Consider the following 19,916-nt stretch of genomic DNA (forward strand, 5'->3'; position numbering starts at 1 on the left):
GTTGAAGCACAAACAGGAAGTAACACCAACAATGATCACAAACTGCAGAAGTGAAGTGAAGAAATGTGTTTGTAGAAAAATGTTTTCTATTTTTATCTGTATACATTTAATAAGGTCATGATAGTTCCAGTGCAATATTTGATGATGCACAGTGTGTTGTTGAGTGAGATAAACAGACCTGGTGGTCTGAGTCCTACATGGTGCCCAGTATCTGTTACATGCATTTCATTAGGGGGCGGAGCCTGAACCTGCTGAGCCCTATATAACCCTGCCACCCCCGCAGGACAAACGGCATTGGATATAGTTTTTACGGACTTAACCGAGTTGGGAATTAGCTGCAACCTCCAAGATGCCGTCCAAGCCTGCCCCCATGAAGAAGGCGGCTAACAAAGAACCAGCCAAGAAGGAGGAGAAGGCTCCTGAGCCCGCACCGGCTCCCGAGCCCGAGCCCGCACCCGAGGCCGCTCCAGAGGCTGCCCCTGTTGAAGCCCCCGCCGAGGCTGCACCTGCTGAGGCGGCGCCTGCTGAGGAACCCAAAGCCCCCACCCCTCCACCTGCAGATGGTAATGCACCGCGCGCAGTGGCGTGTGAGCCATGATTTAACGTCATTTATAGCACATACAGTCCACCTTCATGTTATTTATCGGTGGATAAGCTTTGGATTAGTTGTTTAACATCATAATTAAAGCCCAAGTATCCGGTTCATCCCACGGTAAGCACGCGGTAACCTTCACGCACATGCGCTCTTGCGCGCTTAGTTGTGAGGGTGCCGTGGATACGGTACAGTAGTCTTGGACATATTATGGAAACTGCATGGTAACTGCATAAACCGCCTGCTTGGACTCTTTTTAGCCTCTGACTACCTGAGTTAAAGTTACTGAGAGTCATACTCGGGCGCTTCAAGGGCGCATTGCCTTCTTTCAGCAAAACCTTTTAATGCTTACTTGTAAAGTGGTTGTTAATATGCGCTTTTATACCTCAGTGAGGGCTGCATCCTGACGACTATCAAGCAAACATTGTGAAAACAAAAAATCTAAACTAAAGAAACTGCTTAGTACTGAAGTGTAACGCATATTAACAACACGTCTTTTATTAAAATGTTTCTTTTCTAATTTTAACATTATTCTGACTGTACCTTGTTCTGTGCTTTGTTCTAACATCTAATATCTACATTAGCTGCTCCTTTTGCTGCTGATGAGCCAGCCGCTGATGGTATGACAGCCTGAGAGAAGCCTCCAAAAACTCACCTGTTTCTGCTCTTCCTTCTTTAAAGATTTAACCTCTTTCATAACATTTTGACAATATAATTCAATATATTCAAGATGTTATACACATATATATATACTCATCTCTTTTAACCTCTAATATCAGCTGCAGCACCTACTCCAGAAGAAGCCCCAGCTGCTCAGCTGAGCCCTCTGCTGAGGGTAAAACAGTGGATTAACAGTGGATCTTATATACGCACTATATAAACCTGACCTTTCTATAGTAAAAGCTAACTCTACTAATATCCTCTAACCTCTAATATCAGCTGCATCGCCTGCTACAGAGGAAACACCAGCTGCTGCAGCTGCTCCTGAGGCCCCCGCTGATGGTAAAAATAAAAGCGTGGAATAACAGACACCTTATAAGTATTATATCTTGAACCGTGCACCTCCTCCAGCAAAGCTAAACTAACACTAACGTCTTATTCTAATATCTCCTAACCTGCAATATCAGCCGCCGCTCCTGCCGCAGAAGAAGCACCCGCTCCTCCGGCTGAGGCCCCTGCTGATGGTAAAAAATATCGAGTGGGAAAAACAGACATCTCAGACAAGCATTATTATATCTTTAACCCACAACAGTAAAGCTAGCTACAGCTACTAATCTTTGATCAATTCTAACCTCTATTATCTGATGCTAATTACTTCTAACATCTAATATCAGCTGCTGCTCCCGCTGTAGAAGAAACACCAGCTCCTGAGGCCCCTGCTGATGGTAAAAGAATAAAGTGGAAAAACAGACGTCTTCTTTAAGTTTATTAAAATCTTTAACCTGCGACAGTAAAGCTAACTACAACTACTAATGTTTGATATCCCCTCACCTCTATGATCTGATGCTAATCTCTTCTAACATCTAATATCAGCTGCTGCCCCCGCTGCAGAGGAAACCCCAGCTGCTCCCGCTGAGGCCCCTGCTGATGGTAAAAAAAGTTAACTGGAGAAGACAGACATCTTCTTTAAGTGTATTAAAATCTACAACAGTAAAGCTAACTGCACTTTTATCTGCTTAAATCTAACCTTTTAATATCTAAGGCTAATATCTCTAACATTTAACACCAGCTGCTGCTCCCGCTGCAGAGGAAACGCCGGCCGCTCCCGCTGAGGCCCCTGCTGATGGTAAAAAAAAGACATGAGCCACTATAGATTTAACTCGTATCATGTTTGAACTTAAGGTAAAGCTAACGTTACTAACTGTTAAAAAACTGTCTCAACACACAAATCATCATCTGTAAGCATATGTCCCATCTGCTTCATGCACTAATGATTAATATCTAACATTCAATAATAGCTGCCGCCGCTCCTGCCACAGAAGAAGCTGCTCCTGCTGCTGAGGGCGAAGCACCTGCTGATGGTAAACCAACCTGCAGACACACGTTCCCGATCGCTCCTCTCTCTTTAATAGCACTGATTCTTATTTAATGTGACACAAATTGGACAAGAAGCTCTGCAGTACTGTTAATGCGTAGACCTCCTGGTGAAGGAGGACAGAGAGATGTGAGCTACATCCTGCTCATTACATGCTGCCAATAATAATAATAATGCCAATGCTTGTTTAACATCAGCTGAAGCTGCTGAAGCTGCACCAGAAGAGCCTAAAGCACCCACGCCGCCACCTCCTCCACCCAAAGGTAACCCTCTGTTCAGACACGAAACGTCCTATCAGAGAGATCCATCTTTCAGCACTTGTTCTTTTTTATGATAGCGTTAAAAAACAAGAAAAAGGTTGTTTATCGGTGTGTTTAATAACCTTAATGCAGATCCTTTTTAGCTCTTAGTATCAGTTATTTGTTGCTTCTGTCTTTTTTTAATACTTGATCGAACTATATTGGAAAAAAACAATAAAATAATAACAGAAAAGTTGCCAGATATCTTGACATCTTGAAACACTACATGTTATGGAGCACAGACACGTGTGCTCCCTGCAGTACTACTTCTTTTATATACAAGTCTGTGCTGCTGTGTCTTCATGTTTTTATCTACAAGCCGCTCCAAACCATTTACCCACGTAAGGATTAAAACGGTTAAGGTTAAAGTGCGTCATCACCTCGTTTAAACCCTCAACTTTTAAATTACGTTTTAGCGTTTCTGTTCTTTCTAAATGCCACTTGAATAATCACATTTTTCTCGCGCCTGCAGAGCCCACAAGCGCCCCGGTGGAGCTCTTCATCGAGGACAAGAACAACACTTCAGTGACCATCATCTGGAGCCAGCCCGAGACCATCGGTATCACCGGTCTGGATGGATACACCATCGAGGTCTGCAAGGAAGGAAGTAAGTCCCGCTCAGCTTTAGACTTAAACAACAAGCATGTGCACGAAGAGGTCAGATATTTAACACACCTGGACCAAAATGTCAGCCGACCTTTAGATTATTTAAAAGGTTTTATTGCAGCGGCTGATTTTTATATATTATCGTATATCTGACCTCTATGATTATGTCCATAATGTTTAAATGCTTTTTAAAGACACGCAGGAACATGTGAAATTGCTGTTTTAATGTGGGTCAGCCATATCGGTTGCAGCTGTCCCTGAAGTGTCACTGGCAGAGTTATATCATGAGCTTCCTAACTTCTCCCTACAAGGAAAGAGGCGCTTCAGGAGGTGCCGTGGTCCTGCTGGAGGTCCTGCTTTTAGACTCGCAGGCCTGAGCTAATGTCAGCAGCGGCTCGATGGGGGCTTGATTTAGCAGAGAGGGCTCGCTAATTACACACAGAGGAGTGATTCCTTGTCAACGAGAAATTAGTGTCAAACAAAATCACTCATCAGAAAGCTTCATGTGTGAAAGCCCTGATTTATTACTTCTGTATGAATGAGATGTGTTTCTCACAGTCTGCCTGCCTAACATATCTAATATAAGAGAAACAAAGCTGCAGTGAAAAGTGCTGATTTGTCCTCATTTCTATAATGTTCACCTCCAGCTGAGGACTGGAAAGCAGTCAATGAGGATCTGCAGAAGTCCTGCCGTTACGTCATCAAGAACCAGACCACCGGCGACCGTCTGAAGATCCGTGTGGTGGCTGTGAATGCCGGCGGCCGCAGCCCCCCTGTCGCCCTCCCCGAGGCCGTCCTGGTGAAGGAGGTGGCAGGTAAGAAGTGTTCACTGATTAAGCATAAAGCAACAACAGAAACAGCACATGTCATTTTACTTGAACAAGGCCATAACAAGGTTCAGGGTATGAAATGGGAGATAAGAACAGATGCACAATTTAGATAAGTAACCCTTAAAACACTTTGAACAGCATGGGCATCTATTATACACAGGAAACAATGGATACAAGCTCCCTAAATGAGTCACACAGAGAGAACACAGGACATAAAAGGAAGGGAAAGGTTAAATGCAAAACATTTGAAATGTAATATGCTAAATATGTGCACAAATACTGACTCTCAATTGCATGAAAAACGCATGAAAAAAGGCCCTTTTTACATCTATTTCTGTGCAAAATAGAGAAAATATTTAAAATATTGAATACTTTAAAAACATATATATTAATAACACATCAACAATAAAGTGAAAGATCAGACTGTAAATGTCATAAGTAGTGCGTATACTCTTTAAATTCTTGTAAATGTGGGACTAAAAATGTGCCTCTGTTGCAGCAATGGCGTAAAACTTAACACCCGCGTTACCAAGAATAAAAGCCAAACATGAACAGGTCAAATTTTAATGACAATTAAATGTTTATTTTAAGTTAAATTATTTCATTAGGAAAGGTCGAGAGAAACCACACATGACTTTCCAACTATGATTATGTGATTAAACTACATGATTAGCGTAATCCCTGTGTAACGTGAAACAAACACTTCTGTATTTGTAGTACTGACACAGTCTGGCCTTAAGTTTATAGAGCCACGGGAAAGGGTAGTCTTAAAGTGCAGGAGTCAAACCGAAGCAGCTCAGACATGTTTCCTTCTCAGCTGTCCTGTTGGCTCGTACCTGCAGTGTTAACGGTGTCAAACTGAGGCCTTCTCACTCGTCTCTACCGAGGGTCTGATCCACCGGACTGCCCTGTGATAACTGTAGAGCTGTTAAGTGGATGCTTTTACTAAAGCCGCACAAATCACAGTGTTAATCACAGACTGTATATCTGCAGTGATTTGATGTAAAATGATGATTGCATCCCGAGGGCTTTAAAAGGAGGAGGGGTGTTACTTTAGCTTACTCACAAATCATCGTTATGCGTAATGAGACCTGAGCAGGAGGGGGGGGGGGCAACCTGATCCGAGCTGGACTGGCAATATTTCAATAGTCCCGTCCATGTTCGCCGTCGTGTTCGCCATAGCGGGCGGTCCACTTATGGCAACAACTTATGAATGGTTTCCGACAAAATGACCGCAACGCTTCTGGAAAAATATCTGGCATGTCGTCGCTATTAACGCAGATTTCTCCCCGTGGAGGGGTCGGCTCAAAATTGTGATCCCTGCCAGGGTGCATGCTGCGGGGGGTGTCGGGGTCCTTTTCCACAAGATCGATGGCGACAAGTGAAGCAGGTGGGGGAGGCAGCAGGGGAGGAGGATGGTACATACCAGTGTGTCTCAGACGTACAGAGGGGTGTTGGTGGGAGGGTGGGGGTAGCTGGAAATGGATCTAAGGTCTCAGGTGACGCCCAAATCTCATGACACTTCCAGAGATTCACTGTTTATTTTGAAACATGCCAAAGACTTAACGGGGAGAGATTTATCAGGTGTAATCCCCTCTATATGAAGTGATAAGACTCTTTAACATAATTATAATACTCATTTGTATAAGTTTATTTACAAAGCAACGTTTACAAAGTGCTCTGACAGAACTCAGAAGGCAACACAACAGAAACTCCCAAAAAAGGTCAATTAAAAGGACAACAATATTCATGCATAATCAATAAAAAGTTAACTAAAAACACGGCCGAGGGAGACAGAAGGATGAACAGACGATAACAGAGTTAGATAGATAATCACTTGTCCTTTACCCTTTTTAGACACCTAATAATTAATGCTCCAGTTAACAGACTCGCTGCGTTTAGTTTCCATCTCCTGCTTAATTTATCTTTGATACATTCTGACGTGCGCGCGCGAGTAACTGAAGCTCCGGCTCGTGCGTCATGGCGGGCGGTGATATACTACAGAACGCCGGCTTTATTTAGAGTCCTGACAAATGTTCCTCTGCAGGACGCAGCAGGTGTTCCTTCTCACCAAACCTCTTTTACGAATGAGCCCCAGCTAGAAACTTGTGAGGCTTAAGTGTCGTCTCAAACACCACGGTGGCTAACTATGCTCGTGATCCCCTCTTTAGGAGGATTTATGGGCTGTTTTGGGGGTTTTACTGTTAAATACAGAGAGGATCACCGGGTGGCTTTGCTTCTGAGCCGGGATCATACAGTTAGATGTTTTGCATGTTTGATAAATGAGCCAACAGGACGCCTCACGCCTCAGAGGTTCACACATCTCTTTGTGTTTGTACTCATGTTAATTACTAACCTGCTGATTTACACACTTTCAGTTTTTATGTCTCTGTTCCATCTTGATTTGTCCCAATTTGGCAATTACTGTAGTTGTACACATCGGCCTGCAAATAAATTAAGACCACAAACAAATATAGTTAAATTGTTAAATTGTGTGAATGTTTAACAAATAACTTAATAATTTATGACATATAATGTCTTGCAATATTAATACAAACACATTATGTTACAGGCAAATCATAGACAATAAAAATGCCAGCCCACACAGATACAAACATGCACACACACAACTTGTTTCATTCACCTTCATTATAATAAGTATTAAAGTGATAATCTTGAAGATCTTAATTTAAATAAATGTCTGTTAAGTCTCTATCACAGAATGAGGTAACACAATGGTGATTGAGCCTATGGCCCACTGATGAAAGCCTTTGCATTTGCAGTATTACAGACTGGGTGTCTGTGGCGACATTCAAGGAAAAAATCCAAAGCGGCGCCCAGTTAGTGACGTGTTTTCCATCAGCCAGCAGTGGTTGGTCTGCCAGAGAGGGTAGGCGGAGCTAAGCGGCTGCTTTTCCGCTCTCTGCAAGTGTTGCGAGTAAACAGTAATCTACTATGGCTGAACAAACAAAGAAAAGATGGATGACTACAGATACAACTTCAACAAGAAGTGAAAATCCAAAGAAAAAGAAACAAACTCGACGCTCAGATGAAGCAAACAGTCTGAAAAGGAAAGCGACCGTCAGCCAGGAAAATCAAGAGTTACAACTGGAGCCGACCATGCAGAGCCTGAAGCAGAAAGAGTTAACAGAGAAAGTTCACAACAAACTTTGTGATACCCAATAACCGGGTTGACAGTTGCAGGAATTCATTGCTTGTATTTTGACAGACAGATTAGACGCACAGCGGGGGAAAATATGCATTTTGAATGTCCGACAGCCACCACTAAGAATTTAGTCTCGTCTCGTTAACGAAAACAAAACGTGTCGTCAATCTATTTTTAGATCGTCAATCGTCCTGGAAAAAAAGATTGTTGAGGAACATTTTTCATCATTATTTTCGTTAACCAGATTGACACTGATTATAATATCTATATAAAGTCTGAAATGTCTCATGTACTTTGCTGCTTTAACACATCGTGCCAGTTGGAAGACTGTAAGACAAAATCTCTGCACCAATGAGGAGATAAACACAGAGCCAACAGGATAGAGGGCTCAGAGTGACAGTCACTTTTACAGCCTGATGGCACCAGTGAAACGTCCCTCGCTGAGATGAGCTTAGATCAGCTCAACATGTTGATCGATTCCCAGAGATTTGTTGGTCACAAAACAATCCTTTTGTTTCACTCCTGAAGTCTCTAAGCAGATCCTCGCCTTGCTTTTTCCCTTCATTGAATATTTATTGCACCGGCTCTAAATAAATGATGACTACATGATGACTTACCGTTATTATAATTGATGGTTTTGTTCATTGTTTTTCTCTCTAGACCGCCCCAAGGTCCGCCTGCCTCGTTTCCTCAGGCAGAGATACGTCGCTCACGTCGGAGCCAAGATCAACCTCACCGTCCCCTTCACAGTAAGCTGAAGACGACTGTGCTAACCTGCAGAATAAATTAAACAACACAGCTCACTGTCTGATTTCCTTTCTTGCACCCAGGGCAAACCCAAACCTGTGGTCTCCTGGACAAAGAACGGCCAGCCCCTGGACACAAAGAGGGTGAACATCCGCAGCACCGACAGAGACAGCATCCTGTTCATCCGCGCCGCCGAGAGGGAAGACTCCGGTGTGTACGAGATGTGCGTGAAGGTGGACGACTTCGACGACAAGGCTCAGCTCACCCTGCAGATCGTTGGTGAGCAAAATGTTACGATTGCGTCAAAAAGCAGGAAGTTAGTTTGAGTGAGGAAGTGTGTATTTAGCTTGTGGAAGTAATACTTGAATACCTGGTTCTCTACAGAGCTGCCCGGCCCGCCCGCCAGTGTGAAGATCGTGGACACCTGGGGCTTCAACGTGGCTGTGGAGTGGACCGCACCCACCGACAACGGAAACACAGAGATCACAGGTTACACAATCCAGAAGGCCGACAAGAAGACCGGAGTAAGTGTCACAAACAAATTAAATCCTCCTGATACATCACACTGTTAATCAACTAATTCACTGTTTCTTCCCTGTGTGTGTGCGTTGTGCATCTACAGGACTGGTTCACCGTGTTGGAGCATTACAACAGACTGAACGCCACCATCTCTGACCTCATCATGGGCAACACCTACAAGTTCAGAGTGTTTTCTGAGAACAAGTGTGGAATAAGCGAGGACTCCAGTGTTGCAAAGCAGGAGGCCAAGATCCTGAAGACAGGTCACTTTTTCCCCACTCTGTAACAATGTGAAAATCATGTTTGAATGAGCAGTGTGTAGTATTTAGGGGCCACTCTAGAGCTGGTGTTTGGTATGTCCATTTTGGGCTTCGGTAGAAACACGGCGGCCCTCTTTGTGGAAGCTTCTCACATATCATTCAGCCAAACCAGTTGGTCTAAAAAGTCTTGATGGACAGTTTATCAACTACAGTGTTCAGTATGAGCGTCATGGCTGAGTCTGTTTCTCCTCCTTCTTCCAGGTATCGACTACAAGCCCCCAGAGTACAAGGAGCGCGACTTCACCGAGCCACCCAAGTTCACCACCTCTCTGAGTGACAGGGCCACCACCGTCGGCTACAGCACCAAGCTGCTGTGCTCCGTCAGGGGTAGCCCAAAGGTACGGTTACATCTTCTTATACTCGACACAACTATATCCCCCCCCCCCACTTTTCTTTCCACTGAACTAACAGGTCCGGCTCAAAAAAGCATCAGAAGCTAGCACTGTTACTTCTACTTGGCTTGTGGAAGTGAAGTAGAATGAGATTCAGCATTTCATATTAGATTAGAAAGACAAGTCAAGAAACCCTTAACTGAGTGTAGACCACAGACGCTCTTTTTTGGTGGCCTTTTTGCCTTTATTATAAAGGACAGCTGAAGAGAGACAGGAAACATGGGGAGAGAGGGAGGCAAACCTGCGATCAGTGCGGCGAGGACTGTAGCCTCTGGACATGGAGGCGCCTGCTCCACTAACCTAGCTAAACCAGCGCCCCCATAGACCCTCTCTTAATTACATTTTGTCCGACAGTCTCCAATCTGATGGTGCTTTTGCGTTTTAAAGTTATCTCGAAGATCTCAGTTTCGTTCTCTTTGGCGGCAGCTATGGTGATAAACAGTAACTGCGGGAGCACACTTCCCAGATATCCAGACAGTGCTGCATGTGTGACGTCCACGGTTGGCTCCGGTTGTAACTCTTGATTTTCCTGGCTGACGGTCGCTTTCCTTTTCAGACTGTTTGCTTCATCTGAGCGTCGAGTTTGTTTCTTTTTCTTTGGATTTTCACTTCTTGTTGAAGTTGTATCTGTAGTCATCCATCTTTTCTTTGTTTGTTCAGCCATAGTAGATTACTGTTTACTCGCAACACTTGCAGAGAGAGGAAAAGCAGCCGCTTAGCTCCGCCTACCCTCTCTGGCTGACCAACCACTGCTGGCTGATGGAAAACGCGTCACTAACTGGGCGCTGCTTGGGATTTTTTCTGCAAAAGTCATAATAATACTTTATACTGAAAATGCAAAGGCTTTCATCAGTGGGCCATCGGCTCAATCACCATTGTGTTACCTCATTCAGCGATAGATAGAGACTTAACAGACATTAATATAAATGAAAATCTCTGAGATCATTACTTTAATGTTTAGGCATTTATTCTGTCATTGTTTTACTTATAGTGGAATTAAATAGTTGGGATCCACACTTCACTGTGAAACAAATCTGCCTGCATGTAGTTTGTCTTTTTAGTTGAATTGGCTGACAACGTAGAATAAATCGTTTCAGCCACCACATCTCAAATTATGGATGTCATTTAGTGTCATTGAACACACCACCAAGATGAAATAATCAAAACAACCCTGATCACTGCTAACACAACAATTTATGGAGCGCAGTAACAAAGTGCTTTATATAGGCAGCAAAATAAAACAGACAAGTCAAAATAAAATAGATTAAACAACAAAAGGAAATAAAATGTGATAAATAAATATAATAAAGGTAAAACAAAATGTTAAATTGAAGTAACAAGTCACCAACAGTTGTTCATTTTGTGGTGAAAAAACCTACACAACCTCTGATACGTCTCTGTCCTTCAGCAGGTTTAAATGCTGATGTTAACAAAGCTGATAACTAACAAACTCATAAGCAAATGTCCATCCGATGTTTGCTCGATTATACTGTTACACCGGTGTTGCCACTGTTTAAAACTCCTTGTCAGCAGCTTGGCTCCGAGCAGAGCATGTGTTAGATCTTGGCCTGGCCTTGTTAGCCTGCTGTCTGAGCCTCTCGCCTCCTGTTTGAGCTCATAATCCCACAGTGACACAACAGAGCACGGTGGTGTGGAGGGTCTTGATGAGAGGGGCTAGAGCTCTTTGCTTTTGAAGCAGGAGGAGAAGAGGCCAGAGAGGTGACAGGTCAGCGGGGAAGCTGGGTCACATGTGTAACATTCCCTGTGGGGCCGCAGGAGGTCCTCAACATGTCAGTGCCATTAAAAGTCCCAAACTGGGGGTGTGCTGTTTGTCCACTTCAATCAAAAGGGCGTTTTCCTGCCAAGTGGCACAAACAAAAATAGAAACAGGACTGCTGCTTGTTTGTTTGTGAGGGGGTGTGATGGGTTTTACTCATTGAAATCTGTATTCTTCTGCAGCCCAAGGTTCAGTGGATGAAGAACCAGATGATTATCGGAGACGACCCCAAGTACAGGCAGATCTGCGTCCAGGGTATCTGCTCTCTGGAGATCCGTAAGCCCGGTAACTTTGACGGTGGCGTGTACTCCTGCAAAGCCAAGAACGATCACGGAGAGGCAACTGTCAGCTGCAAGCTGGAGGTCAAACGTAAGTCAATTATTTATCTCAACTTATTGGTGTTCAAACTGTATAATAGTTGTAGCATTTGTGAGTTTTAACTCTTTGAAACTTGTCTTTCTTTTGAACAGAGGTAGCAGTTGCAGATGCCGACAAGAAATAGGTCAACATTCACATTCTCACAGGTCAGAAGTTTAATGTTCTCCTCATTGCTATGCTTGACATGTACAATTAAGACAAAGTAATACACTTAGAACAAATTAAAGTGCCTACCAGAATATATCGGAATATTATAGAGAAGAGAATAAAGTCCACTCATTTTTAGAGTTACTTTTCTTCACAATCAAACCGGACGTTTTGGATTGGTTGGGTCTATATGAGTCCTGAGGTGACATCTGTCTTCCCCATGACTTGCTCTCCATACATGGAGGGCACTAAACTTGGAAAAGGTGGCCTCTGCCGCTGAAAGAGGTAGCACCCATAAATTAAATCAGTGATGGCTCCTCGTGGGCTCGGGGAGGTGACTTAATCACATTTCATTGACTCAGCAGCAGCAGCAGCAGCAGCCTGCATTAGTACACGTTACATACAGCATTTTATAAGCAGGTTACTCCCTCAATACTTACACACATTTTTAGGCTTTATTTGTGTAATGTTGTGCTTTTATACAACAATAAACTGCTGGCTAAAGCTTATTTTAACACATTAATTTAATAAGATGAAGTTGTTTTATTTCCTTTTATTGTTCTGTGTGAGGCTTTTGTTTCCACGACTGCCGCTCTGCCTCCTTTTAACACCTGTTGTTGTTTTCTGTTCATCTGTTGCAATCCCAAATTAGGAGCAGAAGGAATGAGGCCTTTGCAGCATAAGGTGCGTGACCCTTTGAGCGTTTCTAAATCTGTCCTCCACAAAGACGAATAAAGGCTTCAAAGTTTGAATCACGCCTTTGTCTTTGCAGGAAGGTGCTGGATTCCTGGAAGAACATGTACATATGGCTGGTGACCACACTACCGAAGCGTTGTTGCCTGTGACCTCTTGCCGAGTGTAACCCTGTGTTATGATGAACAATTGTTGTCGCATTATGCCTTTATCATTCATCACAATATTAGTAAGTCCATATCCATGTCCGCAATCAGCTTTTTCCCACACAAATCTGTCGGTAACCAAATTATCACATGTTCCAGATACTGTTGCTCCCCATGTTATCATCTCGTCAGTGTATTAGGTGCACAACAAGAACTTTACAACATGTATTTACTGTTCCTCATAGGAGAACTACATGTAACATCTACGTGTTTATATCAATAAATAATTTAATTTCTGGTTTTGTTTTTGCAATACAGTGTGTTCTTTGATATATGTCTTCAGAGGAAGAAGTGCAAAGGCTGCTTTTGTGTTTCACAGTTTGCAAAAACACTTTAAATGTTGCTAAACAGTTCAACCAGTAATCGAAATAACTGTGTGCCGAGCAAAATAATAAGAAAAAATGTAAAAACAGTGAAGCAGGGATAATCATGCATGTAGTAAACTTAATTTTATAGAGAGTTGATATTTCAAAGTAGCAGAATTTAACCTTATTTTTTAAAATAATGATATTTTACAGACGTACAGACTGACTTTGAGTTTATTTATTTAGAAAAAAGGGACAAAGCACATGAAACAACATAAGCACTTAAAGACATCATGTAAATATGCCAGATTTAGCCATACAGGCTAATTTAGATCTGCAGTCCCTGTCAGGTTGGCTTACAAAACAAAGACGATAAAAACACATAAAACAATAAAAGAAACATACAAAGACACAAAACACTTAATAGACTGATCTATTTAATTATAATTTCATAATAAAGTTTGCAGGAAAGAATTGTGTGATTTGGCTCTAATTAAGTAACAATTGGTACACGTGGTGTTATTTACTAAAAGGTCTTTAGTCATGCAGAGCAGAGTCCACAGAAAAGCATCAAATATGTTTTATATAATCAATAATGCTTCTAAGAAAAAGTAAATCACGAAATTAATCCTTGGATTTGAATTTTACCTTTCTGTAGCAAAATCCTTTTTTAATTCAAAACTTGTAAATTCACAGATTTAATATTACTGTACAAGGTGTTCAGTATTGTAGCGTTGCAGGAGAAGGTAGATGGATGGAGGAAGACCGAGGAAGAGGCGATGAGCAACAGCTAACCTGAGGCTCAGGTGTCCCCAGAAAAAAACAGGTTTGCTAACTCTTTTCTCACTTAGCTCTCCCTCACTCAACATGCGTCTTCTCTTCTCCACTACCCGACCTCCCACTTAAAAGTAGCTTCAACTCCCTCTCCCCTCCCCGGAACTACTTCTCAGACAATCACCCACTACGGTGGACACATCTCTCAATAAACGACTGCAAAACAACAGCAACATAAACAGGAACTTATTCCCAGTGTTACAATATATAATGCATAAAACAGTTTCAGAGCTGAGTTTTTGACATGATCGACTGTCTTCTCTAAACCAGAACACTACAAATTGATTTACTGACTCTCCAGCACAGTTTCCCTCTGCAGCTACACACTGAGCCCTCCTGGCTGCAGACCAGAGGGAATCTGGAGACAGCAGCACTATTCATTTGGCTCATACTGACCCAAGAGCACGGCCCAGCATGCCAGGACTTCCATAATAATAATACCAGTCTATAAGACTGATCTTGTAACTATTTGGAATTACGAGTTACTGGCATAGTGATACGGGGCAGCATGCCAGACATATCCAGGTTACAGAGACACATGGGTTCACACAGAGGCTGACAAAATTAGCCTCAGTGCTCCATCTCGCTCCGGTTATTCTGGGAGCAAGAAGCTCAACTGGCAAAATGTGCTTTCCTGTTACTTTAGGGAACTTGTAGAGGAAAGAAATCACAGATGAAAAGTTTGTATAAAAACAAGGTAGGGGCATTATCCACGTAGAAAAACAAAAATGTTACCCTCCTGTTTATAATCAAGAATTTTGTGACAGATTTTGTCACAAGCAAAATGTTTAGTTTATTTCACACCCTTTGAATAAATGTGTAGAGAAAGTGTGTTTAAGGAGCGCTGAATAATGAATAACCAAACCCAAACGAATGATTCTGGCTCTGTGAGTGTGGCGTCCTCTAGTGTTACAACTGAGCAATGACATCTGCAGGCCTTCTAAAAACCAGAGCCATCTACTACATTCAGAAGTTTCTGCCTCCAAGTCTTTAAGACAAATCATATCATTTAGTAATAATCAATCTTACTCATTAACAGCCCTATTACTTAAGTAATCCTTTTAACTAATAAATACCAGCCATTCCAAGCCTCCATCTTGCACAGTTTTGTGTCATGCAGCTTTAACCTATGGGCTGTGGGAGCCATAATGGGTCTCAGAACTACTTCTGGAGGCTCCCTGGATGCTGACACGCTGCAATAGGGTCAGGGAGCGAGAGACTTCCTGTCTAAATTAGATCCTGCACCGAGAATGTTTCAAACCTCCAATGACAACCATCGCTAACTCACTGATTCATACGCTAGGTAAGTGAATAAATACACTTCATCAATGTTATATACTTCATATGTTTGAACCCTATAATTTAATGCATAGACTGTAACTGAGACTGTTTAAATGTGTGAGATGAGAAGTCATGTGATGCGATGTTAATAACAACAACAAACACAAAGTAATTTCTGCATACAAACATAGTTTGTTTATGTAGTGAAGTAGCGTGGGATCATCAGAGTTGTTGTCATCATCATTGAACAATATTACACGGCTGTGTTGAATACTTAATTCTGATTGGTTAATTACGGCATTCCGAGGACTGTTATTTCGCGATAACAGACCGTTGCTATGAAGAACAGGCTGTTGACCAATGCCACTCTAATCACACATCTTAAAGGACTAACTGCAATCATATCTATCCGTCAAAAGACAAAACAGGGGAGGGAAAGCAATAAAGGTTAAACGATGCAAAAACTGAAGGCTACAACAGAGACATCTACAAAACTGAAGACGGCACATGAAGTACACATCAAACAGAACACAGTACGGAGGCGTTTAAAGACCGTGAATGGAAAAGAAAATGTCAACAGACTCTGACGTGACGAGACAGAAAACCTTAATCAGGTGCTGCACTGATTCCTGCGGTCCTGTTCACCTTGCCTTACTTCACCATCCGAGGAAATGTTTCCATTTAATGTGAGTAAAAACAGCTAGTTTAGCTCATTTTAATGTGAGTAAAAACAGCTAGCTTAGCTCATTTTAATGCGAGTAAAAACAGCTAGCTTAGCTCATTTTAATGTGAGTAAAAACAGCTAGGTTAGCTTATTTTAATGTGAGTAAAAATAGTTAGCTTAGCTCATTTTAACGCAAGTAAAAACCGCTAGCTCAGCTCACTTTAATGTGACTAAAAGCAGCTAGCTCAGCTCATTTTAATGCGAGTAAAAACAGCTAGCTTAGCTCATTTTAATGCAAAGAAAAACGGCTAGCTTAGCTCATTTTAATGCGAGTAAAAACAGCTAGCGTAGCTCAATTTAATGTGAGTAAAAACAGCTAGCTTAGCTCATTTTAATGCGAGTAAAAACAGCTAGCTTAGCTCATTTTAATGTAAGTAAAAACAGCTAGCTTAGCTCATTTTAATATGAGTAAAAACAGCTAACTTAGCTCATTTTAATGTAAGTAAAAACAGCTAGCTTAGCTCATTTTAATATGAGTAAAAATAGCTAGCTTAGCTCATTTTAACACAAATGGTAAAACTGTTTAGTTTATGACCAAAACCCAATGATATTCTCATCTGCACACCAAAGAATGAACGTTGTTGTTGGTGCTTGACGTTGTAAACATTAGCATCAGCATGTTAGTATTGTAATTGCGAGGACATTAGCCAGCAGCATTCGCATTTAGCTTCTTCATGGAGCAGCTCTCATGGCTGTATTCTTGAAGTAAATCTTCCATTCACTTTTCTAATTTGATTTTGCATTTGAGGCTCATGAGGCTCGAAGGTTCACCTTAACGAAACCAGCTTTCCTCGGCTGCTTTAGGCTCAAATTCCACCTCAGATCTCAGTACTGAATTATCTCAGTGTCTCTGCTTCATCTGTTTTAGTTTATGACTTAAGCATGAGGCATTCACAAAATATCCCATGGCTGGAAATTTGTAACTCATCAAAACTTTTCTCTCCATCACTCAGGCCCTGGAGCAAGAATAGAAACAAATGAGCTCAGCTGGATGGAGGGTTCATAAAAAGGCAGGCTGCTTCAGTGATGCAGCATCTCTGACTCATCTGCTGGTGCTGCTCTAATCGTTGGTAATGCACTGAGCACGGCCTGGCTGCTGCTATGTCAAGGGTATCGCCAAAGGCAATGAATTGGTGCGTCCACCTTGAAGGGAGAGTGGCTGCTATTCACTGAAGAGGTTTTGGCGACAATCCCAGAAGGTTTAATAAGTGTAATGGTGAATCTGGCACCAGCAGCAGTGTCGGGTCGTTGCTTTTCATTAACAAATGTTGCGCTGCTAAATCAGCTGGACGAACTGTTCGAGGACACTTTGATTTGCGTAAGTCTAAGCCAGTTAAGGTGGTATGGAGAAATGATGCTGTTTTGTATAGTTAAAGCATAGACTGTATAAATAGTGGACGTAGCCAACGTGATGTCACCCACTGGTTTGTCGACTACCTTTCTGAAGCCTCATTTGGCCGCCGCCATGTTGGTTTTCTGGAGCCAGACCATATTTGGATGCGGCGGTGGTGTTGGAGAGGGGTGAGGGGTTGGCAACTTATCAAACTAAACAGTCTACATCTGTGGCTGATTCATTCGCTGGCAAATCAAGTTACCAGAATGAGCTAGCAACCACGCCCCTACTTATGATTAATCTAAGGCTTAAAGTCGAGATGAAACGGCATTTCGAGAGTATCTAGCTTCCGTATCGTGATGTATTTCCGAGTGAAACAGGACGTGCAGGCGGGACATATCATTAAAGTGATTTGATTTGATCGTTGAGAAGTGGGCGTAGACAGACGTTCTCCACAGCGCAGTAGCTAGCTAACTGACCGAGCGTTCTTGGTGTTCTGCGGCTAAATGTTGCAGATTGATTGGTTGAAATTGATTGGTGCCAACTTACGTAAGCACGCGTGAAATTTAGTTTTATGGGATTTTGATATATCACCTCGACTTTAACATAGTTAAACCATGGACTGTATAAAAAGATGGACGGCATGACAGCTCCCTAAAAGTGAAGCCAAAACATTTCGAGCGCCCCCTGCTGACTGGCTGCAGTATAGCTCATAAAGCCCGCCTCCTCCATGTTAACAGATGGGACATGAGTCAAACTATAAAATCAAAATACACGTCAAATTCATTTTTCTCAAACATGGTTTCTGTCATTATAGTTAGTTCTTATCGTGCTGATTTACGTCCAAGTGTTAATTTTTCGGACAACTTTATTTTTAATTAGTTATTTAATGCTGTAAAAATGATGATTGACAGCTCTGATGACAAATACGGCTCCTGCAGCCGATCTGTTCCGGAGGAGACGTAACTAAAACAATCTCTACAGTCATTGAAGTTTCTATATCTGTGAACGTTAACCTCAGACTAACACAAGAAGCTGTTCTGCTGTTAAACACACCGACGTGCAGGATTTTACGGTAATCTCTACCATACAGCTCTGGCTCCAAATGACGTCACTATTGCAAGATTGCAGCGCCCGTCACAGGGGCTATTGTGGCATCAATTTTGTTCAATAAGAGCAGATAGAGATGCGTCGTCCATCTATTTATACAGTCATTGGTTTAAACAGGTGCGGTATATGAAAATTCTTCCCCCATATAGTTGTCATGAATTAAAAAAACAGCTATAGAGACCAAAACCATTTTTTGTACCTGGCTGTAAACATGTTTCTGCTGTAACATTGAGCATTTGAATATGGTGCTTAAAAGGGATAGTTTGGTTTGTTTGAAGTGGGATTGTTCGAGATGCGTATCAATAGTGAGCGTACTACATGTCCGTGTATTGAGATATCGGCCGGAGTGTCGGCATGGATGCTAGGCCATATGCTGCTGCAGATAGGATCAGTTCCACACGTAACTTATCCACTTATCAGGATGTCTTAAAATCAATAGTGGTTTCAACTGTACGCTATATTTGAATAATTCACCGCTTTTCACTTTTCAGTAAGAACGCCTCTTTATTTGGCACTACTTTGTGGGGCTACAACACATACTTGTTACTACGCCTGCAGCATACGGTATCGGATCAGCTGTTCTGACAGGGGCCGTGCTGACCGGCATCCACTGTATGCAGTACACTTACTATTGATAAGCATCTCATACAACCCCACTTCAAACAAACTGAAATATCCCTTTAATGGGGATTGACTCACTTTTAGAGTTAGCCTCAAGTGGCCACTTGAGGAACTGCAGTTTTTGGCACTCCAGCACTGGCATAATTTCTCGAGTTCACGGGTCATTTCTGGCCAAATAATGACACTGAGATCTGTTATCCGCTCATGATTGTGTTTTGTGTCCGTCACGCTGCTTTACTATAGCATTTAAGTAAACAGCGATTCTCATGAGCCAGACATTTTTCAGGATTACTCTTAAAAAACCTGCAGTGGTCGTGTGCTGCAGCTCTCCCCAGCTGTCCAGTGTCGGAGGAGAGGTAGTTTATTGATTTCAGATGGCAGAATGAGACTTCCTTTAATTAAATGTGAGGGTCTTGATTGTCGAGCGGGAAGGACATTAAAACAGCACTAATGGAGGTCAGTGTTTAACTTCCTGTTTTTTCTTCTCGATGCAGATTTGAAGGAAAACACTCATAAATGTTTCATTTGAAGGCCGCAGCATGTTCAATTTAATGGCGTCCAGCATCATACCGTTTGACTCCTGCTTGACTTTAACATCTTATGTTTAATTAGACGACTCTATAATCTCCTTAATGAGGCAGCAGCAGAGATCTGTCACTCCTGCAGCTCATCCCACCTTCTGCTCTCTTCTAAATTATTCACGAGTTACATGTTCGACGCCTGTAAACAAGGACGCGAGGAACTAGTTCCCTTTTCGTGTTGCTGCTGCTGAATCTGCTGGAGCTCCACATCAACTGCTGCTGTAAAGAAAAAAAGAGAAAAACAACTTCCCATCTGTGTCCTGCCTCTATACTGCAGCAAAACCAGCCCGAGCAGACCGGTAACACCCCCTCACCCATCCTCCCCTGCCCTCCTCCCCCCTCCCTCTCTCTCTCTCTCTCTTTCTATCCTCTCTGGTCCTCACACCTCACTGCACACTCAGGTTCCTGCAGAGTTCCTGC

At 42.4% G+C, this 19,916-nt stretch overlaps 1 protein-coding gene across 1 annotated transcript; it reads left to right on the plus strand.

The window, feature by feature from the left end:
* The first annotated feature begins 308 nt into the window (after nt 1-308).
* On the plus strand, nt 309-12,902 carry mybphb (myosin binding protein Hb). Its single transcript, XM_069678430.1, has 12 exons — nt 309-563; nt 3,399-3,533; nt 4,180-4,347; nt 8,189-8,277; nt 8,359-8,554; nt 8,660-8,799; nt 8,898-9,057; nt 9,316-9,452; nt 11,466-11,652; nt 11,754-11,807; nt 12,461-12,492; nt 12,581-12,902. Exons 1-10 carry the CDS (start codon nt 350-352, stop codon nt 11,783-11,785), a joined length of 1,458 nt encoding a protein of 485 aa, XP_069534531.1. The 5' UTR covers nt 309-349; the 3' UTR covers nt 11,786-11,807; nt 12,461-12,492; nt 12,581-12,902.
* The last annotated feature ends 7,014 nt before the right edge of the window (nt 12,903-19,916 follow it).

Source organism: Semicossyphus pulcher, unplaced genomic scaffold, assembly GCF_022749685.1.
Source record: "Semicossyphus pulcher isolate SPU_LCO1_2020_fin unplaced genomic scaffold, fSemPul1.0.p SCAF_3, whole genome shotgun sequence".
In the NCBI taxonomy this organism is placed as follows: Eukaryota; Metazoa; Chordata; class Actinopteri; order Labriformes; family Labridae; genus Semicossyphus; species Semicossyphus pulcher.